Genomic DNA, 24,624 nt, shown 5'->3' on the forward strand with positions numbered 1-24,624 from the left:
TGTATTCTAAAATTTCATGTATAGAACTATTGTGATGTAGACGTTTGATGTATTTGATGTGTAAATGTATTGGTGAGTTTTTCAAAAATTAAAAATACGTTAAAAATAAACCGTTGTTGCAGAAATTTAATCAACTTTAATTACAGTTTATTAATGCAATTAAGCAAATGTGATGCAACATTTAATTGAAAACCTTTAATTAACTTGATTAAAAACGTTTTGTCAATATTAAGTGTTATTTAAAAAATATTGTCGATTCTACGTCATGCAAAGAAAGTGGAAGAAAGCAGGAAAGACATCATCGCGCAAATATTCACTTAAAGCCTAATTTAATTATATGCGTACATTTTGCTTATTTTAAAATATGTTAAATAGGATATTATGAGCCTTTGTCACGATAAGCAAGTAATACTTTTTGCAGCACGCTCACAATTTGAATAAGAAATTTATTGAAATTTTTAACCATTTTCGCACGTGTGCTGTGTATTTACTTCTATATTGTGCTTACATTGTGCTTCACTCAATTATTTATCATTAACTATAAAACCATTTTTCCTTTTTACTTTACACTACGATTATTTAATTAGCACCTACCTGTTATTACATAAATAATTCAATTTACGTAGAATTAGTGATTAGCCTAGTAAATCGTGTTTTAAGTGATATTAAACTGCAGAAATAGAAGCTTACTTCTGTTCATTATAGTCATACACAGGAAGAGAGTTTCTGAGATTTTGTTGTAATTTTAGCAGTTAAATTTGATTACATTCTTTATTTAACATGCAATTACAACAATGTTACATTCAGAATCGTTAAGGAACTTTGTACAAGCACTTAAATTCAATTTAAAGCTTTAACGGCTGCATTAAATTAAAAATTTGACGTTCTTAATTTTTGGTTTGTGTCTTCACTAAATAAATTTTCAACATGAAGTTCAATTTTTGAACTTTTGCTTCAGTTCAATCTAAATGATGCAAAAATTCAAATACCAGAAATCCTTTAATAATTTAAATTTCAAAATGTCGTTCGAATTCAAATTTTGTTAGAAATTCTGAAAAAAGAAATGAAATAACACAAGTTAATTAATAGAAAAAAACAACTTTATTTGTTCTCCTCTGATTTTCCTCCTTTTTCATATTAAATATTTTTTGTTTCTTGATTCACTATGAGTGTTTAAATTTTTACAAATCTTTATTACTTGTTATATGCATTTCTACAAAATATAAAGAAGTTTTTACTTTTTGTTTGAAGATTTTCCATTAAACATTTGTAAAATGTCTTGATATTTCCTATCGGTTCATGTTCATCATCTTTGCTTGAAGACTAAGTCTGTTTATATTTCATACTAGATTATTTTAATTTTGTGTGTTAATATTTTCTAACTATTAATTTTTTTGTTTAAGATATATATTGGAATCTGTTGCCAGTCATGAAGAATATTCTCAAATTGCTCATTATCCTTGCTGGCTGACAACAGATTGAAACTTGAATATGGAGAAAAATTCATATCTATTTAGGTATTGGATTGTTCCTAATTATATTTTAATATGATAAAAAAAACTTTATGTTGTTTTTCAAGCTCCTCATATTCATTCATTTTAAATAGCCCATAATATCAGTACAAAAAAAAGAGCATAAATCATCTCATTTCCACATAATTTTTTATTTTTTTCGTTTGAACACAAAATATACGATTGAAAATTGTGACATAATTTCCATCTAAGCATAAATTATCATTTTTTATACATTATGTGAAATAACAGTTAGTTATCACTTATTATCAAATAAAAAGAATTAACAAATAAAAAAAAAAAGAGAAGCTATAGTCGGAAATAATGAAAATTGACGAGACTAATATCGCACATTAGCATAGTATGGAAAAACTCAGATTAGAAAATAGAAATCAAAAGTTGTGAAATGACGTTTGATATCTAATTGAACTCTTGATTAGCAGATCACATAGCAATTTAATCTAAAACGATTTCGTTCTATTTTAGACCATCATTCATTTCCACTACTCAAAACATAGATTCTATGATATATATTTTCGTTAAAAACCTTTATAATAAAAATAATGGAAGGACTTTTTATACTTGGCACATTTTCACAATAAATCGTCCGGTTTTTCTCATTAAGAGAAAATCAATTACTATTTTCTTCCTACTTCCTCATCATCTTCTACATATTTTCTAATTTTCCCGCTTCATGTCTTGAGAAATTGATTTTTTTTTTGGGTAGGAAAATGACAAGAACTATCAATTAGTGAATAACTAATAACTTTTAATTGTCACTTATATGTTAAGTGTCTCAATTATGACAAGCTTCACGGTTTTCAGTTTCTTGAGCTTTTTCGGCATGAACAAAAATCTCTTCTTATGCTGTTTATGGATTCAATTTGATGAAATTCACTAGAATATTTGTTGCCATCGTTAAGAGTTCTTGATTCTCAGAACAAATTACTGTTTAGCACAAAACATACTTAATGGAAAAGTTCCTTTCATAATGAAAGTTTTGGGGCAGAAAGTGTGAGGGTTGGATCGATAAATTCAGTAATCAAGTCAGCAACTCCACCTCTATTTTTCAAGCCGTTATTTTGAACGACCCCAAAAACCTTATGAAAAAAGTGAAAAGTTGACAAAAAATTGAGAAAGCAGTTAAAAATATTATTTTATGTCCATTTCACTAACTGACAGTCCTTCTATTTTCGTTCCATAATTTTTATTGCACAATATCCGAGGTTAAATTCATGTGTAATATTTTGTTTTATATATTGTGAAAACATTCTATAGATATTTTTTTGACGATTATTGATCCTCCAATTTCTCCTTTTAAATTGGCTAATGTTAATATTTTTTTTTGGTGCATTATGAGAATCATAAGTGTGATGGTTTATTATTTTGTTATCGAATATTCTCTAAACTAATCAAGATTTTTAAGAGGAACGAAACTCTACTTAGAATTCGGAAGAAAAGTGAAACTATAGCAGTGCTTATGTCTGCTTTGATTCCATGCAAATTTTCTACTTTATTGATTTTTCTTGCAACTGCAACTATTAAACAAAAAAAACCCTTTTGCAAAAAAAATCATACAAAAACATTTTACTGTGCATTATTGAAGAATTGCAATATAAGTATGTCTAGAGGGAAACAAAGGATAGAGAAAAAATGTACATAAATTGGCAAGAAGGAAGAAATCGATACGAGTTTTTTTTAAGAACAAAAAAATTAAAATATCGTTTTTGGGTAAAAGTTTAGAATTTGTCAGAAGGAAATCATCTATAAGATGAATTCATATTATTTAGAGATCATTTACAAATGACGTCAATCACTTTTTTTGGTTACACTGTAAGATTAACGTCATTTGTAAATAATTCCTTATCATTCATTTACAAATTAAGTTAGTCAATTTAATTAATATATTCATTTAAATATTTTTCCCTATTTATCTTCACTTTTCCATCCTTAATGCAACTCTCAACAAAATTAATTAGAATTAATTAATCTTTATACACTTTTATCATTCCTAAATAATTTAAGGCGAACTTGATGGTGAGGCTAACCGATAAAGTGGATTAGAGTTTTTGATTGGAAGTGGGTGAGCCTCAGTATTAAAAACCCACTCGTCTAATGGTAGTAAGGAATCGTCGGAAAATAACAAATATAAGTACTGTAAAGGAAAAGAAAAGAAAGAAAGAAAAATGAGTTAATTAAGGTTGCTATATGATATTCTTCTATGAAAAGGGTTTGAAAACATTTATGTGCTGATATTTGTGTATTATGCGCATTGAAATCATTCATTTCAAGATTGTGCGCATTTAATACGCAAGTATTCACACATTGTGCGCGTATTATGATAATATTACGCTCTGATATGCGCACAATTTTCAAATCCCTATAAAAAAAGCTTGTCAAATAATTACCTTTAAGCTTTCAGCTAAGAAAAAGCTTTGTTGGACGTCATCTTGTTGAGGTGGCTCAAGATAAACATTTTTAATGCCACTATAACCCCCATCGGATCTACAGTGCTTTTCAAGTGCCTATTATAGAAGAAAATTATCACACATAAGAAGTCTGTCAACAATTTTTTCCATTAGTCATAGCTTACTTGTATAGCATCCCAACCCCAATCACGATATTTTTGATCATGCGTTAATCTCCACATGATGAAATAACTTTCAAAAGTCTCTGGACGAAGAATGTAATATTTCTCTTGTGATTTTAATGCTTTGGCTTCTACTGCGTCACTAAACCTAATTATCAAATAGATAATAATTGAATGCATAAATATTGAGGCATAACTAGATGTCGTTTAATTATAAAGTCATTATAATTTAAATTGCAATTCTTACCTAAATGATTCTGGTCCCAAATGTGTGTACGCTCGAATGTAACTCTCATGACATGTGTTCGTTATTCCTTCGGCTACATCCATATACTTCTCGGCGTATTGATTTTGTAACGTTCTTGCACCAAGACCAAACAATCCACCAGCAAAACATGCAAGATGGTCCATTTTATGTTCAAGGCGATCAAATTTCATGTCAGAGACATATGTAAGTCCACCTGGACTACTCTTCCGCACCATATGTTCCATGATGGCGACCATTGCTTCATCATACATTTCTCTTGCTTCTTCATCAGTTTGACCTGATTGAAGCCAAGATTTCAGAAGATATTCAAAAAAGCTATCGCCGAGAGCACCAAGGGACATGTGTTCTAATTGGAAAACAGATATTAATATGTAGAGTCAAGTAAAATTGAAGCAATTAGTTATAACTTACGTTGACCCCATTTTCCAGTCTTTGGATTTAAATAATTTGGATAAAGTCCTTTTGGCTTCTCTAAATCTCTAAGAATTGATCGAATGTTCATGACGCGTTCACGATAAACGGAATTTCCAGTGATGTCGGATAAATAAGCAAACTCTAAATGCAATGTTCCAAATTCTGATAAAATGCTACTTCCACCACTAGCCCATCCATAATTTTTACTACTTCCAGTACGGAAATTTATAAGAGCAAATGGAATACCCGTTGGAGTTTGAAATGCTGGCAATAACTTATCGGCAACATATTGTGCTTTTTCTTTAAAAATTGGATCACCCGTTAAAGCATAAGCTGCTAGCAATCCACCCACGAATCGAATATTTGTCTCAAACACTGATATATCAGCAGACTGAAAGGACAGCGGTAATAAGGGATGATAAAAATTAATATTAAATCATTTTGATACATAACAGTAAGACACATACCACATTATCTAATGTAAATTGTTTAGCAATCCATTCTCGGCCTTCGTCAAATTCATCCTTCATGCCCATAATATAAAGAGTATCCATGGAATCAACAATTGTTGCACCGAGCTCGTAGGAGCCAAATATACTCCCAGTATGAGCTCTTTTTGAAATTGGTTTAAGCTCGTTTTTACCCCAAGCGTAAAGCTTGTAATTGCTCCAAGCATGCTGCATCATCTAAATGGCGAAAAAAGAATTCAATTCATTAAAATGTTGTTCCTTTGCAAAATGTCTCGCTTTGGGCGAAATCATGAATATAAAAGGGGTCAATAGATAATTATGTCACGTTATTTTTAGAAGTGCTTGTTAAAGATTGCAGCTTTTAATGTGACAAATTGTCCAAATATCCCCAAAAGAGTTTTTGATAAGCATAAGAACGAACGAATGTACCTCTTTGACCTTCTGTCGCCGCAATTCATCTATCATCGATAAATTTTTATCAACAATCGAATAATCAATTCGAACAGCGCCATTTGAGCGCTTAACGACCCTTTTCTCATTCATAACTGACCCATTTTGATTGATATTGTAATGAAGTTTTGGATATTGTAATGTGCTATTGAGACTAAAATCATCATCATCATAGTCATGATAATTATCAACAAACATTTCGTCTTCATTTCCATTTTTGTTGTACTTTAGTGAAGTTAAAGTTATTCCCGTTAATGCAATAACAGTTATTGCCGATAAAATTAAAGGTGAATTGGACATATTGATTATTATTATGTTAATTCTACTATAAATACAGTTCTCAACGTTAAAGCTATTCACAAATATGTCAGTGTCAAATTAATTAATACATTTTTTTTACATAAATGCAATTTAATTAACTGCTTCTCTCTCTCAAGATTAACGTCTATTTTAGCCTATTATAAACACAATGAACTCTCATTAAGCATCACGCGATCGAGATCGTTATCAAAATTAAAGTTACAGTCAATCTTTTTTATTCGATTAATAAATTCACACAACTTTATTTACACAAATATTTATGTCTTTTTTTTTTTCTTGATTCAGTATTCAATATCAATCCGAACAGATTGACTCTCAACTTACAACTGCTCAATTCATTCATTGAAATTCTCTGTGCTATGAATTTTATTTTTAAAATTGTCACATAAAGAGCTTTGTGTCTCTCACGATTAAAATCATCTTTCTTGCAAAATTTTTCTACAATTACAAGCATATATGCTGTGAACGCGCTCGCATAAAATGAGAATAAACAGTGAGAAGATCGCTCAGTAAAAAAAAAAATATGAAAATCATTGCCTAGCTACTTCATGATAAGGAAGTATATGAATATAAAATTCACAAGAATTTAAATACAAAATGAAACATTGTAAGTTCTATACTTAAAGTTATTTCATTCCTAACACGCACTTTAATTGAGCAACTATATTCATTAAGACATAATCGATAACGCTTAAGGCTTAATGTGTTTTAACAAGATCACTATCATAATAAATAGAGTAGAGTAGTTTCTAAAGAACTTCGATAACTTTAATTAAATTTTAAATCATTTTCATAACTTAATAGCAAGTATAGTCTCTATTTGGGAAATTTAAAGCTAGAATTGAACACAAAATGATATAAAATAATTTGGAACGAATTCAATAATTGGTTTGAAAACTTTGGGATAGCTAAATGTATTACTTGCAACTTAATTAGTAAAATGACGGTAAAATACACAACTATTAAAAATAACGTAATAAAGATTCGCCGACTAGTGACTTAATTGGTTATGAAATTTCATCAGGAAATTAAGTTTATTACGTACTTAGCTAATTGGAAGTTTTACGATTTAAAGAGTTCAATTCCGTGGAAAAGTAATTTGCAAACAATTCTCTGACTAGAATAATAGATTAAATTCTGAGCGATTTAAAGTAGGTAAATTACAGTAAATCCTAAGGAATTCATACTCGAGTGGCAAAAAAACATTATAACTGGATAATGGCAAGTTAATGACTTGTTCTAACATATTTTTGTCCACTCGGGATATAGGGACCTATTGGATTCTGATATCTCATATGTCTCTCAGATACCTCTAATATCCGAACAGACAAGTAGCATGATCTTGAGTATGCTCACAAAATTGAGCATGTACAGTTATATTGATGAAGGATACTAATGAGCACGCTCATTGTTTGTTAGGGAATGTCTCTCTGATACGCTCTCTGGCACCCCAAATGGAAGCTTTTTAGTTGCACAAGAATTGACCCTAAATTTTCTAAAATTGTGAAATAACTTCAATGTTCAAACCTATTTTTAATATTACTAAATTTTAACATTATTTATATTGCACACAACTTAATTAAAGCTTTCTTTGTTGATAGAAGTATGTAGGAAAATATGAAATTTGTGTAGCTGGAACTAAATTATCAGTTTTAATACACAATAATTCAGAGGCATAGTCAGGATTTTTCAAAGAATTAGCTCATTTCTGTGTGTCAGTCATCAACATTTTAGGGAGCTTAATCACCCAAAAATCCTTTTTTCAACCACGCGCCCTTCCCAATCCACATATCTAGCTACACCCCTGTAATAATGCAGCATTTATACACATCAATTTAGTATTATTTAAGCTGAGCTATTTGCATGTAGGTAAGTGACCATTACCATTCCTACATAAAAAGTGTTTGTAGAAATTTTGTCCTGATTATTCAGTAACACGATTCAGTATACATATTTATAAAGCCACAAACAAGTCAGATATTTTTGAATGTTGTATACACTTCAGCACTCAATTATTCATAAACAAATGAAGTCATAACATTCAATAAGCCAGGAAATCCAGTAATTTAAAGTAATGATTTTGTTGAAAGAGTTTTATGATGATCAATAGCTGTTCATTCTTCTATTTTCGCCGAAGTAATAAGAATTTCCGAAAAACTTTTCTCTTAATTTCTGTATAACATGACTATAACATCACATCTTTATTTAATTGCTGACATCATTGGAATTTCCGATTATTTGAGTCATTTATAAGGAACGTCCAACTATTTGGGAACTGTTCAGGAATCAGTGAGTGGAACTGGAGGAATCAGCAAAGAATGTGACTTAATTATGGTTAGGGAATGTTCGGAAATTACGTCAAGCTTTGGGAAAGAAGGGCTTATAATTCAGGGATCATTGGATCGAATCTTACAATTCCTTAAATCTGTGATTATTTAAAAAGTTAAGTGACGTCAACTGCTTAATGTTCGAGGATCATGATGAAATTGGAGCTCCTAGCTTTGTTGATGTAAGATTAGGGAACGGGTCATGAACTTGAAGTGATAACGAAAAATCGGAATGAGAGCATCCATATTACCTTATGAATAATACAATATTGCTAGATCAGATTGTATAGAAGAAGTAATGAACGTCATTTAGGAACGATCTCATTTAATCTCATGACTATGCAAAGTAATTATTCACAGACAAATGTGCATGCTTCAGAAAAAGAATAAATCAGCTCGTTTATTTTCTAATTGAACTACATAAATGGTCTTTTGTTTCACTTCTTCAGCACATTAGCATAAAAATTTAAAATTATTTAATAGAAAGTGTTGAGGTTGGATTCGCAAGACAGTATTGTATTTCTTTTGTTGGCGCTTCTATGGAATTTAAACTATGTGAGAACACGTTTAGCTTTAAATCAGGCAAATGCTCAACTGACATGTAAACTAAATATGTAATGATTGTAAGTAGATATCAATTGATAGCAAGTGTCATGCTTACATGTTCTCACGTGTAAGCATATTTTTAGATAGCCGGACATGCAACTAAACATAAAAGGAATCATGTATAGTGTAATTGACAAGACATTAATAAAATTGACATATATTGATCACACATTTGGCAATAAAATTCAGCTTGGTCATTGAACTTTAAAGCTGTTTTGAATTTTCTATTATAGACATACTGAATATAAGGCATAATAAGTGCTTATCGTATCTCATTAATATGTCAAATATGATTTATCTTCCTTTCATAATTAAAATATTCTTCTCTTATTCAAGAAAATGTTAAGCCTTTCTGTACGTCAGGCATCAAAAAAGCATAAAGAACTATGAATTTAATCTTAATTTAGATGTTTTAAGCGCAATTGGGACTATGATATGATTTATATCAGCACGATAAGGTTCCAATTGATTTACTTTTTACCGGCAAACCGCATATTTCACCTTGAAAGTGGGTCAAAATCAGCCGTCAAGGTAGCTTCGCGTCTTACCGTTAATACGGCGACTTAACAATGCCCTAGAAAACACGCCATGGTGACAAATTCGCGAAGATAACACGCATATGCTAAAAGCATTAGTCAAAATGCCAACTGAGAGTTTATTAGAGTCAAAATGAATAAATCATTGCCATTGCTTAGGAAACATGTTGACGAAAAAAAAGATGTCAGTAATTAGATGAAAATTATAATTTCCTCTAAGAATTGTAGAAAGTAATTAAGTTTAATGTTATTAAATTATGCTTTTAATGATCTGGAAAATTTATTCAATTTTGTTATAAAATCCATGGCTACAGTTCTGTGATTGACAAAAGTAGTGGAATTTTTTTACAGAAATGAAGCTTGTCATGGGTGGAATTTTTGCTTTGTGGATATCGATTTTAATCAAAATCTCCTTACAAGCTGTATACTTCTTTAGAATTTTGTGCATTTTTGGATTTAATAAAAATATTAAAATTATTTTACAGAAGCAACAGCCATTAAAGCTTATTGTTAGAGAAGCAGACATGAAATTTGATGCTAATTTTTGCAACGTTACAACGAACCATGAAATTAGACCTGGTGAAATTTATTCACTTAGCTTTCGAATGGATCTTTATGCTGAATCGAAAACATTTTACGTAAAAGTTGGCATTGCACTTCCTACCTCAAGTGGAAAATATGAATCGTTTATTCAAAATAGTGTAACTGATGTTTGTAAATACTTGAAGCGAAATAATAGCAATATTATGATGAGGCTCTTCTTTAATGGACATTTTGGTGATAAAAAATTTCCAACAACCTGCCCTGTTAAGCCTGACGTCTATTATATTGAAAATTTCCGTATAAAGGAGAATATGCTAACTATAAGATCAATACAAACTAAAATACTAATTGCTGTAGACTTCTGTATAGATTTACCTCACGAAAAAATGCACTGCATATTAAATACAAAATTTCAGGCAGAAGTCAAGGACCGTCAAAAATGGCTACAAGAGGTCGAAATGAAACGAAAGAGTAATGTCAAATCATGAATATATCCGGACTGTGCTTATGAAAAATTAAACTATTTTAAATGCACTGAAGGTTGAGTTAGAATAAAACAGACGGTCATGGTTCATAGTTTCAACAATTTCATCACAAAAGAATGATTAAAATAAAGCACATTCTATACTGATCTTGTTCATTGCCTCTTCTTTTTTCATTAATAAATGTCATTTAACATGAACACATATGTAGATACTTGAGAAGTAAATTCAAAACAAATGCCTGCGTCTATTTTAAGCATGTTAAGGCATTATCAAATGAATTGCGCACAAGGCAATCAAATAAAGCTAAAATTTTGACTTTACTGAGTGAAATTCATTATCAAATTCTACAAAACAGCGTACCGATAATACATGTTTTAAAACGACGTGGCTTTAATGCGTCATCATATGTGAACTATCAGCTTAGTTTTTTTAATGTAGATATGTAGTCGTTTACGAGAGAATCTAATCATTTTGTGCATTGTGTATGGAACTGAACTTACACAATCTGTGTCATCGAGAATGAAAATTGAATTAACACTTGAACTTGTAGGCTTTAAACATTATTTTTACATGAATTCTTTAGTTCGAATTGAGTTTAGAGCTTTAAATAAATGTAGTCATCACAATACAGACAGCTTAGCAGTCTGACCCAATAAAAAATATTGTCAGTGTAAAAAGTAGGTAAATAAGAAAATTTAAAAAGGGACGTAAACAGTTTAATTACAGTATTTCGTGTAACAAAATTATTTATAGACGAAAGCACAAATGAAGATTCTCGGTACCGTTAAATATGAGAGATCTTTGGACAAAGATATGGAATTCACTTCGTTCAAGCTAATTTTTTTTATGTGCGCTTGTTGTGGAAAAATGATATAACAATTTTAGATGATGTGTACTTACTTCCTTCACCTTGTCCCTTCTCTTTCTTGCTGTTGGATCTTGATCAGCGCCATTGACATGATAAGTTAAGTCACTTGACTCTGTTGATACTACTTTCTTTGTTTGCGGATGATTTTTATTATGAACAGGCACTGGAATTGGAGCAATTGGAACTTTTGGAGGCTCTTGAACTTCGGGTTTTTCTAGTAAATCCACATCATTTAATTCAGATTTGATTTTTTGATCTAATCGAATTTTGTCTAAATCAAATATATCACGATTCTTGTCTATTGGAGGTGCAGGAATAAAGATTTCAGGTCCTGCTTTCTTGAACTTATTATATGCTTGTATAACATTTGTTCCTCCAAAATCAGGAAGTAGGAAAAATCCAAAGAGAACGATTATTAGAAATGATATAAAAACCAGGAAAATTAAGATCCTTTCAGACGCCCGGAATGATCGTATTTTGCCCGAACTTGATGCATTAAATCGCTGATAAGTAGGTAACATTCTCAATGGATTGTAAACAGATGAATTTATTAATTAAATACCACTCTTCTCGATTCGTAATTTTTCTCGTTTTGCATTTTCTACTTAAAAATCTAAAGAATGCACTACACTTTCCTTATTATTAATTACAATTAATGATTAGATACACTATAATATGCACAATTAATATTTTCCGAATTTCACGAGAGTTATCCACGGAGGAATATTTTTAAAGAAATTAAGAAATTTCTTAGGTATGTAGTTGCTTAAATCTCGAATTGGGCAACTGATCTAGTATAAAAGTCACAATTCCAGATGTAAAAGATTTAGACGCATTTTGCAATTTTAAACTAGCACAGCTAGGTTTGCAAAAAATTATTAAGGATTTAAAAATTTAAAAATCCCATGTCCTAGAAGTGACGAATAGGGCTTGGAAGCCTTAAAGTAAAAATTTCATGGATTTAAAGGCACTTTTTATTAGTCAGACAAAATGACAAAATTTTCTCATATTATGCAATAATTTGCTAAAAAAGACGAGTTGCTTAATTTTAAATTTATTTTGACTGTTATTTTATGTTTGCACAAAAGTAAATAAACAGTGAAATCAGGCTATATTGAGCAACACATAAGAAATTAATTAAGTTACATAAATCAACATTTAATTTTTGATGAGTCAATAATCAAAATCCTTTGGGAAACCAGTTAAAATAATAAAATTCAAAATTTAAAAACATCACAGCAACCTCTCTAATCCGAACAAAAATAAAGGTCACTATTTAAAGATAAGTAAAACAAACACTTATCATGCATAGTTATTCGTAATACTTTCCACGGTGGAACTAATGGAATTAACTACTGAATTTACCTTTGAGGAGCAACATCACATCAAAAATGAATTTAAACGCTTAAAAGGTAATAAATTAGCAATGTTAATATAAGATAAACAAGTATTTTAAAGAAACATTTATGTTTTTTGATAGGCACAACATATTTGGATTCTGCTGGATCGGTCCTTTATGGAGAAAATCAATTGAAAAATGTTTGTGATTTGTTAACTCATAACTTTTATCCAAATCCTCATACTTCAAAGACATCAGAAAATTTAATTGACCAAGTTCGTTTGAGAATATTGAAGCATTTTCATGTCAATAATTACGATGACTATACAGTTATATTTACATCAAATTGCACTAATGGCCTTAAAATTGTCGGGGAAACATTTCAATTTGACGATAATGGCAGCTTTTATTATCAGTCAGATTCACACACATCTGTCCTTGGTTTGAGAGAAATCGTTAATACAAAAGACATCATTCCATTATCAAGAAATTTTTTCAAAGAAGATTGTGCACTTGAGACGATGAAGAATTCATTAATTGCATTTCCAGCTCAATGTAATTTCAATGGATACAAATTTCCATTAAAAATAATTGAGAAAATACACCTGGGAGATAATAATTATGTATTACTCGATGCGGCTGCTTATGCATCATCAAATGATTTAGACTTGAATTTATGTAAAGCAGATTATGTTACAGTATCATTCTATAAGATATTTGGATATCCAACTGGATTAGGTGCCTTAATTGTTTCTAAAAGAGGAGCAGAGAAATTAAAAAAGAAATATTATGGAGGGGGTACAGTAAAGATTGCTTTGACACGGGAAAATTGGCATCAGAAAAGAGATAATCTTCATGAAATTTATGAAGATGGGACTATTCCGTTTTTAGAGATAATAAGCCTCCAAAGTAGCTTTAATTATATGGAAAATTTGCTTGGGGATTCCTTTATGAAAAGAATCTCAAGACATGTGTTCAATTTAGCAAAATATTTCTATGTGCATTTGAAAAGCATGAAGCATTACAACAATGAAGACGTTGCAGTATTATATCATGATACCAGTTTTGAAGACATCACAACTCAAAGTGGAATAGTAAATTTCAATTTGAAACATGCAAATGGTTCCTTTATTGGATTTGCTGAATTTGCATCAATTGCTGCACTCCATAATTTGATTGTTCGTACAGGCTGCTTTTGCAATCCAGGCTCCTGTCAAACATTTCTTAATTTAACAAACGAAGATTTGCTGAAACATTTTAATGCTGGTCACGTTTGTGGAGATGATAACGATTTAGTAGATAATATCCCAACGGGATCAATTCGTGTCTCATTTGGGTACATGAATGACAAGGTAGACGCTGAAACAGTTTTAGATATTATACGAAAATGCTATGTTCAAACTGAGGAATCGTCCTTGGATAAGACAAGTGCAATAAAGGAATCAGAAAGCAAGAATGTCAAACCTGTTCTACAGTCAATTAGAATATTTCCGATAAAATCATGCGGACCCATGATTATTAACAAAGAATGGAAAATAACGGAAAGTGGTTTACAGTATGATCGGAATTGGATGATTATAAATGGAGACAATGGTTCTGCTCTTACACAAAAACATGAAACAAAAATGTGCCTTATAAGACCATTTGTTGACGAAACAAACAATACCCTTAGACTGGAATTCCCTTACATGGATTCCATTGAAATACCATTAAATACAAAAGGAGAAGAAATAAGAAGTGCTTCCGTATGTCAAACAAAAGTATGCGGTGATTACATTAATGGACATGACTGTGGGCAACAAGTTGCAGAATGGCTGAGCAATGCTCTCGCCATTAATAATTTACGATTGATAAGACAAAACGCAGAAGGAAAGGAAAGGAAAAGTGGAAAAATTGCATTAGCAAATCAAGCCCAATTTCTACTTATCAATAAAGCTTCGGTTCAATGGTTGATGGATCAAGTTGAGATTTGGGACTACAATAAAGATGTTGATAATGTTATAGATAGATTTCGTGGGAATTTTGTCATTGAAAATATTGAAGCTTTGACTGAAAACTCTTGGAAGAAAATAAAAATTGGAGAGTCTACCTTCGAAGTTCAAGGTCTGTGTACGAGATGTCAAATGATTTGTATTGATCAAAGCACAGGAGAAAAGACTGCCGAACCATTGAGAACAATCGGAAAAATCTTTCAAGGTAAAACAAAATTCGGTATTTATCTTAGATTGCCTTTTGGACTTAAAGAAGACTGCTCCAATCTAGTGATAAAATGTGGCGATGAAATTGTGGATATTTCAGAATAACAGTACTTAGTACTTAGATACATAATAATAGATATATCAATGGATATTACAGAGAATTATATTTTAGGAAAATATACCAAAAAGCAACAAGTGTCTATTAAAGAGAAGAGAGTATTAAAAAGAGAACGAACTTTGTTATTTGAATAAATCTGTTTGAGCATTAATGAAAATGTGTATTCATTCGGATTTCATTAAATCCTTTCTAAATATGACCAGAACTTCATGATTTTGATTCTTTATTTTTAGATACAATTATTTGCGCATTTAAGAAACATTTAAGGTCTTGTTTACAGTTGATTTACTTCCATATCACAATTCAATTAAGCTTGTATGTGATGTATTTCACAGCACCATTTTATGCCTGAAATACAAGCTGAATTCCATCATTAATTGTATCCAAGGAAGTGTAAAAACAGCATTAAGTTTGGATCATTAATGTGACAGTTGAATCTCACAGGAACTATACTTCGATCATAAAATGACTCCTAAATGCGCCTTATATTTCAGAAGACTTTTTTTTGTCAATTTTGGCTTATAATCTCAACTCAATTCCTATCTAATGTGAAAGTAAGCACATGTTAAATCCTTGAGGACAATGCTACGCATGACAATGATTTTCTTATATAGAAAGGGATACCTAGAGAGACGAGAGCAGAGAGAACTGAAAACCATAACAAGAGAAAAAGTAATGAAAATGAGAAAGCATTTTTGCCTTTTCAAATGCTATATTTTCATTTACATCCTGTTGCTCGTTGCGTATAGACTTAAAATAAAAGACAGTTTGCCAATTTATATTTTGTTTTCCAGTATGAGTCCATGCATTAAATTACATTTAACACTGAATAACATAGCAACACTGTGAATATTTGAGGTGTTTGAACCGTTATTGTGTATGGTGGCAGTGATAGTGTATTGTATTGTGAAAAACTAGTTCAAGGAGAATAGCACTGATGGTCGTTGCTACATGAAAATGCGACATTGAAACAGAATAAAGTTCTATTCATATCAACAGTTTAAACAATTTTGTTTGTGAGTTTCTTTTGTTGCAAATTTGAATGAATTTTGATATGGCTGTAAAGCTATTTCTTGATCTCATTAAATCCTTGCAAGATTATTGTACATGGAGAAACCTTTAATGGTAACACGAACTGCTTGACTGCTATGATAATTAAATTTCATCAAAATTGCCATTTCCTTCATTTAATAAGCACAGATACTTGAAATTTTTTTCATGAAAAAAAATTAATTAAATCATGACATAAAGTAATGATAGACATGGTGGGCTGTATTCAAATTATTTTCTATATCTAATGAATTAATTAAAAGTCTGTTGTTTTCATAAACAAAAATAGAATTGGATAATTGAATTTATTCGATCATATAAATATCATAAAATGTAGGTAAATAATATGACAGGCACTATCATTTAAACATCCATCACCCTTAAAATGGATGAATGAAGCCACCTACATGGGAAATTGTGATATCAATAGACCCACATCAAATAAATAGCTAATTCTATTTTTGGATATATCGAGGTTTGCGTAGAAATTTATTGGAATGGGAAAATGAGAGGAAATTGAGTATTGTTTTTATTTCAAGTTCATATTAAAGTATGTATATGCTTTCCCCATTTTGAAATATGTATATTTCCTGTGATTAATGTGATCATTTTCATGAGGAAATACGACACTTCTGTTATGGTTATCTCTCATGGCAGTAATAAAGTCGTTAATTTGATGAGTTGTTGATGATGCATAATTGAATTTTATTCAAGATGTCTCGATCCTGAATCAGATTATGTGGATAGTTTAATCTGTTGCTTATTACTTTACGTCTTGTGATTCCAGAGTTGTAAACTTTTAGTTAACTTACATAATACGCATAAGGATTTAAACAATAGAAATTTCGAGAGTTCCGACAATAAAGTTTGTGATTCTGTAACGTAATAAGAAGATGGTCCCTAAGCCTTCCTATACAAAATAATTGGAATTTAATTTCTGAGGCTGTTGTTGTGTACCGAAAGTTTAATAATCATAATCAGCTTTGCAGTACATTATCAGAAACAGAGTTTAACGCCCGAAGTTATCAGATATCTAGGTCAAGAGCATGCATCCTTATTAAACTTTCTGTCCAATATCAAACGGCTATGCTTTAACTAAACGTACGGAACTTTTCGAGTATTATAAATAGATTGAAGCAAGTTTTAAAAAGTTTATAGTCATGAATTGACGATATCATTTCTAAGAAAAGTCACTCCAATTATTTTTGTCTCCATTACCATGACAAGACTTATATAAAAAATCATTCCGTTTTCCATTTTGTTTATTGAATTAAATATGATTTTATTATGTACATTTTCCATCCCCAAAAATGATTTTTAACGAACGGAACCAAATAGGGAGAATTGTTAACAGAGAGGAAAAAAAGAAGCTTAAAAACATGCCGCCAATGTATTGTGATTACGATTATTTAATAAAGGTATGTATATGTTTTTCAGTAAATCTTCTGTTGCACAGTGACGTAGCTTAATGTATATATACAGAATGGAAATGATTATAATATCACAATGACATGCAACATGTGATATCTAAATTTACACATGTCTATTGTTATCATGTATTTTTAGTTGCGAATGAATATTCATACCAAGGGGATGCAACTTTTAAGTCATAATCATGTCATTCACTTCAATTATTCAAGACTTAACTGTAATTTAAATTAAATAAGATATCATATCCAATAATGGACACATTAACTACGCTACTGTGACATGATGTTTATTTCCATATTACTTATTATTATTATGACAGAAATGACAACTTCCTTCATATACTTTTACCTATGTCTACATTAAATTACTGTCGTTTACATTTATTTTTCGATATTTATTTTCAGTTGTTAGCTTTAGGAGATTCCGGAGTAGGAAAGACTTGCTTCCTACATCAGTATTCGGAGGGTGTTTTTCATTCTCGATTTATATCAACCGTAGGAATTGATTTTCGCGAAAAAAGACTGGTAAGTGAATTACATGTATGTTGATCAGATAACGTATGTGATTTATCTATATTATTATGACTGAACAGATATACAACTCAAAAGGCATCAATCATCGCATTCATTTGCAGCTTTGGGTAAATTTGAATAAATTTTCAAAAGGTTTCATTCATCATGAATTTCATAAATTTAGGATACGGCTGGTCAAGAGCGTTTTCGAAGCCTCACAACATCATTTTTTCGAGACTCAATGGGATTTCTTTTATTTTTTGACATTTCAAACGAGAAATCATTTTTGGAAGTGCAAAACTGGATTGAACAGTTAAAGATTCATGCTTACTGTGAAAATCCTGATATTATTTTATGTGGCAATAAACTTGACTTGGATTATTTACGTGTTGTTAACTCACAGCGTGCAAAAACCTTGGCAGAAAAGTACGATGTACCTTATATCGAAACGTCTGCGTATACAGGTAAGAAGAAAATGCCGTTTTCTTTTCTGATTTTCATCCTTAAGGGCTTGAATATTCTACAAAGCGTTAATTATTATGGTGGAAATCCTTTTACGCTGTTACCTTTTTCGTTGACTTTTCTTTGATATCAAAATATAGACTTGTTGAACACCCCAATTCTTAAAATTCCCCTCTAATTAGCTTTAAATCTGGTAGAAAAAATTAATCTTTTTTAGAACCAAACTTTTTTATGTTCAAAAAAGGCATGTTGCCATTGTAACAAAATTTTATGCTGATTATTAACATTAACATCCAATTAACATCTAATAATATTAACTTTTAATTAATTTTTTGTCATCTAGGTGAAAATGTGAATAAAGCTGTTGAAATGTTGCTTGATCGAGTCATGCTAAGAATGGAATCACTTTCATTTCCCGGACGAATACTTCCACCAATGTCACTACAACCATTACATAATGGCCATGATGCACCTGATGATCGAATCAAACTTGAACAAACTGCAGACAAAACCAAATGCAATTGTTAATCATCTCACTTTATATACCTAAACTTTTTTAATGTCGATACATGTAATCAATGAAATTTATGACAAATAATGAAATTAATTATAGAGTTTTATAAATGTTTCTTTTATGAAAGTCTTAAAATGTTGATGATGGATAAAATAAATGTTATAAATTGATGGAGAATGGTGTTGATAAGAGGTACATTAAAAATGTTTCTTTTTTTGTCAGTTTTTTCAAGGCATTGACACTCAAAATTATTTCATCCGATACAAAGACAAACTTTCATCCAGAACAATAGAATCTTTCATCCGCTTTCATTCGCTGCAATAGAATCTTATCGGAACAAAATAAATTGCATCTAGATTAAATTTAGTGTCAATGCATTGATTTTTTTGGTATCAATTAATTCATCAATAATGCGTAAAAATCACACTTGTTGATACAATTCAAAACTTGTTTGACAGTGCGTGTGAATCTCAGATATGAAATTATCAAAAGAGAACATACCCGAACAGAAGACTGTGTTTCCTAGGACATCGCTACGTTGCCGTATTAAGGGTAAGACACGAAGTTGTTTTGGCGTCTAATCAAGGGCATGTTCTGTAACATTGTGGTTCAAAATCCTCTATTTTTCGAAAAAAAATTTTTTCAATTTGCTAGGGCTTTTCGTGGAAAAAGAAACCTTTATCTATTCAAATCATTGAGATTCAGAGCTTCACTAGGGTGTTTCGCAACTAATTATTGCTTAACGAGTGTGATGGTGCCTCAATAGACCCACTAGAGTTATAGTGCGATCAGTATCACTCCTTGGATGGCGCTAAGAGCTTATTGTCTTCAGCCTACAAAGGGAGGGTGGAAGTCGTGACTCAAGTTTCGTTTTAATTTTTGCGATCCATAAAATTCAAGCTTGAAATTCTGGCCCTGAAGGCATCGTGACACTTGACGTCGTTCCATTTTTTACTACGAAAAATGTTGTTTACCCCATTAGGCTGCTCGGGATAATTTCCACCAACTATTTAACAATTAATCATTTTGGAATAAAAATATGAATATTTTTGGCATAAACCACTAAATTTCTATTACTAAAGCACTTCTTCCAAAATTTCTTTCATGTTCTTGAATGAATAATGATCCAATGAGTAAAAGATTGAATACCACATAAAATAACCCTTAATCAAGAGTCTTCTTTTTGTATAAAATTTTGAGAGCATTGCTGAATTTTGCTTTCCACATTTTCACTATCTTATCAAACTGCACACACCCAATATATTACTGAATATTACGATAAAAAATATTTTTTTTTTTATTCACATAGCAAGAGAAAAAATATTATTTTGTTCTCAGTTGGACGGGAGATATAGCACAGTAGAGAAGTTTTTTGTAAAATTTTGACGTATTTATCAGATAGACATAAAATTCTAAAACTCTACTCTAGCTTGATTAGTTGTAAATTAAGTTCTAATTATTTTTAATGTGTAAAAGCGCTGTATTAGCACTAAAAGTGTGATCTTACCACGCAGTCTAGCAACAAGTGTCGTTCGATAACCTTGATTTTTTGTTTGAAAATTTACCTTGAAACAATTTGTGATTTTATATATATACATACAGAATGGACACAAAAATTACATTCCAAAAAACTTCGTGTTATTTTTGCTCAGAATGGTTGGATGATAAGACTGTCAAGGTAACTATTGTATCACATAAATATGAGTCATTGTTTTTATTTACAATTGATAACGCCGTTGCTCGTACTACTCGTAAAAAAAACTGAATTGTAACATTAAGCACCAATTTTATTCGAGGAATTGTGAAGTTTATTTGCCAAATGACTGCTGTAATCAAACAGCTATAAATATATTTTTAAACTGTTTGCGGAAAATGGATGATGATAAGCTTTAAATTATTATACCTTTTTTTTTATTTAACTAAAGACATCGCGATAAAAAATCTGTTGACATAAATTGTAATGGAGTCATTTGTAAATAATGTCGCAATGTTGAGTAGATCAGGTTGCGATTACTCGACCGTATGATAATATTTCAGTGATGGGCAACCTGTGTGTTGCGGCACACCAGTGTGTCGTCAATTTTTTTGAAAAAGGCATGAACCGTATACCATGTGAGGGTCAGTCGAGGCTTACGACCAATGTGTACCGCGACAAATAAAAGGTTGCCCACCACTGGCATATTTAATTATTAACTTTACATTTTATGACAATTCATACAACAGCAAAGTTTGTAACTAACCATGCGGTCTACTAATCACATCCTGTTCCGATATACACCGGACCGAGTATACACCCGATACTTTACCTTTTTTTCGGATGTCACAGCTTCACAGGTTCCTCCCCTTAACAATTACTGAACATGTTTCCCGAACGTGTCCTATGTTAATGAACATGTCAACATTTTTATTTGTAATTGAGCTAAACATTAATTAATTATGAGGAGCAACGTAAAGCATTTATTTAGGATGTTGAACTTTTTTTCCCTTATTTTAAAAATGATACCTTTAGCAAATTGTTGAGCTATTGGGCATTTTTTAAGCTAGACCATGTTACATTTTTAAGGATTCCGGGTATGATGAGCACATTCCTGTTAAAGCTTTTCAAATTGTGACTTGTGCTTTAATGTTTTTTATTCACTACGTACCAATTAAAGCTTTTTAATTTAGCAGTGATTAAATAATGAGAAGCATGAAAAGAAGTAAAGAATTATTGGTATACCTAAATTTATATAAATTAACTTATTAGCACTAATTCGATCAATCTATTTGATCAAGTTGAAACGGATAAAAAAAATATACTTTCCAAATGACTTCCCAAAAATCTTGCCTTCTAAGAAGGCAGGGTAGATATAAAGCTTCTTTTATGTCTGCTCCTATATGTGAATGTACCATTAATGGGATGACAACCTTTAAGAAGAATTACAGATTTAAAATCACGACATTCTAACGATATACTTAATGGGAACTGTTCATGCATTAAGTAGCATGACAATTTGACTTTTCTGTCCATCCTCATCGTCTGAGGCGTTACAAAATATCATATCCACCTCCTCCCTCGCCTTGTGCTATTTAAAAAGTCATTGGCACCTTGTTCGTGAAAAAATTAAGTGACCTTTAAAAGGCACAATGTGGCCATAACAATGCGCTATATCTCATAAAGCTAAACTTATCACCATACTTTTCAATAACTGTATTGTGCTAATGCCAAAAATACAATAGATTATTGATTATCGAAATCATTTTAGGACCATTTATTAACATGCGGTCAAGTGCTTGAGAAATGTCCTTACAATTGCTTGTCATACATCCAACGTAAAAACATGGATAAGCACGTAAAAAATTGTGTAAAGCGAGATGAGAAATCAGTCCCAATTTCGAATGGATCGGATGATTTTCAAAATGAGAGATTAATGGCAATTGAAGAGAATTTGACATTTTTAAGAAAATCATTGAATGAGGAAATAAGAATGAGACATGATATGATTGTGGAACTTGGTCATTTGAAGAAAAGAAATCAGGTCTGTTTTTGTATTTATTTTTACCATTTTGAAAATCTCAATCATTCAACTCAGCATTTATTCATGAAAAGATAACAGATGAATGGACAAGTAAAGTTAGTGAAGTTCTGAATCTCTTACAAAAAAGGATTGAGGAAGAAAAGGAATGTAGACAGCTGGAGATAAAAGATTTTCATGGAGTTATTGACAATTTACTAAAGCAATTTCAAGTAACAATGTGATTCCTTACTGCTAGATAAAATTTTATATACAGTATTTCGTTTAGGAAATCAAAGGATTTCGTAAGGATATATCACGAACGTTAGGAAGCATAGAAACAAAAATTGTCTCAAAAACTAATATAGATCCGAATGCAGCATATGACGATGATGTTCCCGAATGGAAAACTACATGTAAACGTCTCGGTAAACAATTGAAAATTTCATTCGAAATTCAATATCCTTCACATCTGTTCTTTATTTACTGAATAGAAAATGAACTTGAACGCCTACGTTTTCAATCATCTGATGATATAAATGATTGTGTAAAATATATATCAGCTATAAATGATAAAATGAACCAAATCGAGATGCAGCAACAGAATCAACATAATATCACAGAGTAAAATTGCAGCATTGAAAATATTATCATTCATGATGTTTACTTCCATGTGACTGAATTTGTAATGCTATACAAAAATGAAAATTTTTTGTATTCATATGTCATATTCAGTCACATGAAAGTTTATATTCCTTTATGTTTCAATTTCTTTTTCTTTCAACATCATTTTAGTGATGGATTAATGCATTCGCTATCGCGTTTAGACAACTTTGAAACGGAATTAACGACAACGTCAGGATTGTTGAGTAACGTAAATGATCGAACTGTCAAGACAGATTACAATGTGAAGCAGGTGTTAAATACAGTCAATGAAATTGAAGATAAATCTGATAAAGTTATTAAGCAAGTTGAAATCTATAAGGAACTAGTCTATGAGACCAAACAAAGCTTAGCTGATCTCAAAGAGCATTTGCGTGTTCAACGGCAATTTAATATGATAACAAATATTCGAGGGCATTTAATATGGCGTATAAATCATTACACAAGGAAATTAAATGAGGCAAAAGAATCGGAAGTGCCTCTCAAGAGTCCACTTTTTTCAAACAAGCATTACGGATATTCACTTCGACTTGATGTTCATTTGAATGGCATTGGGACATGGAAAAATCGTAATATGATTGCTTGTCTCACAGTCGTAAATGGCGATTATGACACCCTCCTTCCATGGCCGTGTAAATTAAAAGCTGATATAATCCTTAGAGATCAGCCTGAAAATATAAATGATGCGACAGACATAACTAAACTTGTAATCACTAAAAAACGTAATGATAAATTAGAATACCAAAATCAATTCATACATATTCCTCATCAAGTCATCAACAGGTTTGTAGACATAGCTGGATTATATCCTTAATTGATTGTACTATTTTCTATTTTTAGTGGAACTTACATTCGTAATGACTCGATTGTATTGGAGGTCAAAATTCTTAAAACTTATGATTCATACGATTCGTACAATGGCTCTAAGTCAGACACACCAACAACCCAAATCATTTAATTTGCCCTAAGTCACTTGCTGCAATACAAAATGTTAAGCTATAATTAAATTTAATTTTAAAGTTAATTTTTGATTTTATTATTCATAATATGATTGTATTTTACATTAGTTTTTTGTACAACTTGTCATGATAACATGAAATATATATTCTTATGATTTTTTATAAACTTTAATAAGTTAATGACTTTTATGTAAGATGAACAGCAAAATTTGTATGCGCAAAAGTCTTTAAGATAAATACAAGAATAATGAGAATTACTTTTTTAATTAAATTTTTAAACTCAAGATTTATCTAGTTGTACGATATAAGTCTTTGCTTTTTTCAGAACTCTGCGATTTAATGAAAAGCTGAATATTTTGAAAAACATCATCATAAGAATAAGGAGATTGCACGTTGTGAATTTAAAGCTAATTAGTAAATTAAATGCAAAGCTTTTGTTTGGGAATATTCTCTTTGAATTGAGATTTAGTTGTGGTCGAGCAACACAAATGAAGG

General features: G+C 30.8%; 4 protein-coding genes across 5 annotated transcripts; 3 read left to right on the forward strand and 1 right to left on the reverse strand.

Annotated features, from left to right (window-relative positions):
- Nucleotides 1–1,082: 1,082 nt before the first annotated feature.
- Nucleotides 1,083–12,166, reverse strand: alpha-Man-Ia (alpha-Mannosidase class I a). Of its 2 annotated transcripts, none has more exons than XM_070652072.1 (7): nt 11,422–12,166; nt 5,251–5,469; nt 4,781–5,174; nt 4,349–4,715; nt 4,105–4,249; nt 3,920–4,036; nt 1,083–3,666 (listed from the first exon to the last, which is right to left on the reverse strand). In XM_070652072.1, exons 1-7 carry the CDS (start codon nt 11,908–11,910, stop codon nt 3,532–3,534), a joined length of 1,866 nt encoding a protein of 621 aa, XP_070508173.1. In that variant the 5' UTR covers nt 11,911–12,166; the 3' UTR covers nt 1,083–3,531. The 2 variants fall into 2 exon arrangements, with proteins under 2 accessions (XP_070508173.1, XP_070508182.1); XM_070652081.1 differs by lacking the exon at nt 11,422–12,166 and adding an exon at nt 5,683–6,310.
- A 486-nt stretch (nt 12,167–12,652) lies between these two features.
- mal (molybdenum cofactor sulfurase) lies at nt 12,653–15,181 on the forward strand. The gene is made up of 2 exons (XM_070652207.1): nt 12,653–12,801; nt 12,870–15,181. Exons 1-2 carry the CDS (start codon nt 12,732–12,734, stop codon nt 15,029–15,031), a joined length of 2,232 nt encoding a protein of 743 aa, XP_070508308.1. The 5' UTR covers nt 12,653–12,731; the 3' UTR covers nt 15,032–15,181.
- A 602-nt stretch (nt 15,182–15,783) lies between these two features.
- Rab27 (RAS oncogene family member Rab27) lies at nt 15,784–19,211 on the forward strand. Its single transcript, XM_070652452.1, has 6 exons — nt 15,784–16,060; nt 17,433–17,512; nt 17,930–18,049; nt 18,118–18,165; nt 18,222–18,501; nt 18,843–19,211. The coding sequence occupies exons 2-6, from the start codon at nt 17,474–17,476 to the stop codon at nt 19,025–19,027; spliced, it is 672 nt and encodes a 223-aa protein (XP_070508553.1). The 5' UTR covers nt 15,784–16,060; nt 17,433–17,473; the 3' UTR covers nt 19,028–19,211.
- A 1,151-nt stretch (nt 19,212–20,362) lies between these two features.
- Traf-like (TNF-receptor-associated factor-like) lies at nt 20,363–24,383 on the forward strand. The gene is made up of 7 exons (XM_070652511.1): nt 20,363–20,691; nt 22,259–22,531; nt 22,603–22,740; nt 22,797–22,935; nt 23,002–23,131; nt 23,303–23,953; nt 24,011–24,383. Exons 1-7 carry the CDS (start codon nt 20,617–20,619, stop codon nt 24,126–24,128), a joined length of 1,524 nt encoding a protein of 507 aa, XP_070508612.1. The 5' UTR covers nt 20,363–20,616; the 3' UTR covers nt 24,129–24,383.
- The last annotated feature ends 241 nt before the right edge of the window (nt 24,384–24,624 follow it).

Source organism: Chironomus tepperi, unplaced genomic scaffold, assembly GCF_022539635.2.
Source record: "Chironomus tepperi strain 1889 unplaced genomic scaffold, CSIRO-AGI_Ctep_v1 contig_48, whole genome shotgun sequence".
Lineage (NCBI taxonomy): Eukaryota > Metazoa > Arthropoda > Insecta > Diptera > Chironomidae > Chironomus > Chironomus tepperi.

What these genes read in the sequence shown, in the direction of transcription:
- alpha-Man-Ia (XM_070652072.1), bottom strand. Translation starts at nt 11,910, where the DNA reads ATGTTACCTACTTATCAGCGATTTAATGCATCAAGTTCGGGCAAAATA. An exon ending in AATTTACATTAGATAATGTG is followed by an intron (nt 5,175 to 5,250) that starts GTATGTGTCTTA and finishes CTGTCCTTTCAG; the next exon opens with TCTGCTGATATATCAGTGTT. An exon ending in GGGGTTGGGATGCTATACAA is followed by an intron (nt 4,037 to 4,104) that starts GTAAGCTATGAC and finishes CTTCTATAATAG; the next exon opens with GCACTTGAAAAGCACTGTAG.
- Traf-like (XM_070652511.1), top strand. Translation starts at nt 20,617, where the DNA reads ATGGACACAAAAATTACATTCCAAAAAACTTCGTGTTATTTTTGCTCA. An exon ending in ATTTACTAAAGCAATTTCAA is followed by an intron (nt 22,741 to 22,796) that starts GTAACAATGTGA and finishes TATTTCGTTTAG; the next exon opens with GAAATCAAAGGATTTCGTAA. An exon ending in AATCAACATAATATCACAGA is followed by an intron (nt 23,132 to 23,302) that starts GTAAAATTGCAG and finishes ACATCATTTTAG; the next exon opens with TGATGGATTAATGCATTCGC.
- Rab27 (XM_070652452.1), top strand. Translation starts at nt 17,474, where the DNA reads ATGCCGCCAATGTATTGTGATTACGATTATTTAATAAAG. An exon ending in ATTTTCGCGAAAAAAGACTG is followed by an intron (nt 18,050 to 18,117) that starts GTAAGTGAATTA and finishes ATGACTGAACAG; the next exon opens with ATATACAACTCAAAAGGCAT. An exon ending in GCATTCATTTGCAGCTTTGG is followed by an intron (nt 18,166 to 18,221) that starts GTAAATTTGAAT and finishes TCATAAATTTAG; the next exon opens with GATACGGCTGGTCAAGAGCG.
- mal (XM_070652207.1), top strand. Translation starts at nt 12,732, where the DNA reads ATGGAATTAACTACTGAATTTACCTTTGAGGAGCAACATCACATCAAA. An exon ending in TGAATTTAAACGCTTAAAAG is followed by an intron (nt 12,802 to 12,869) that starts GTAATAAATTAG and finishes GTTTTTTGATAG; the next exon opens with GCACAACATATTTGGATTCT.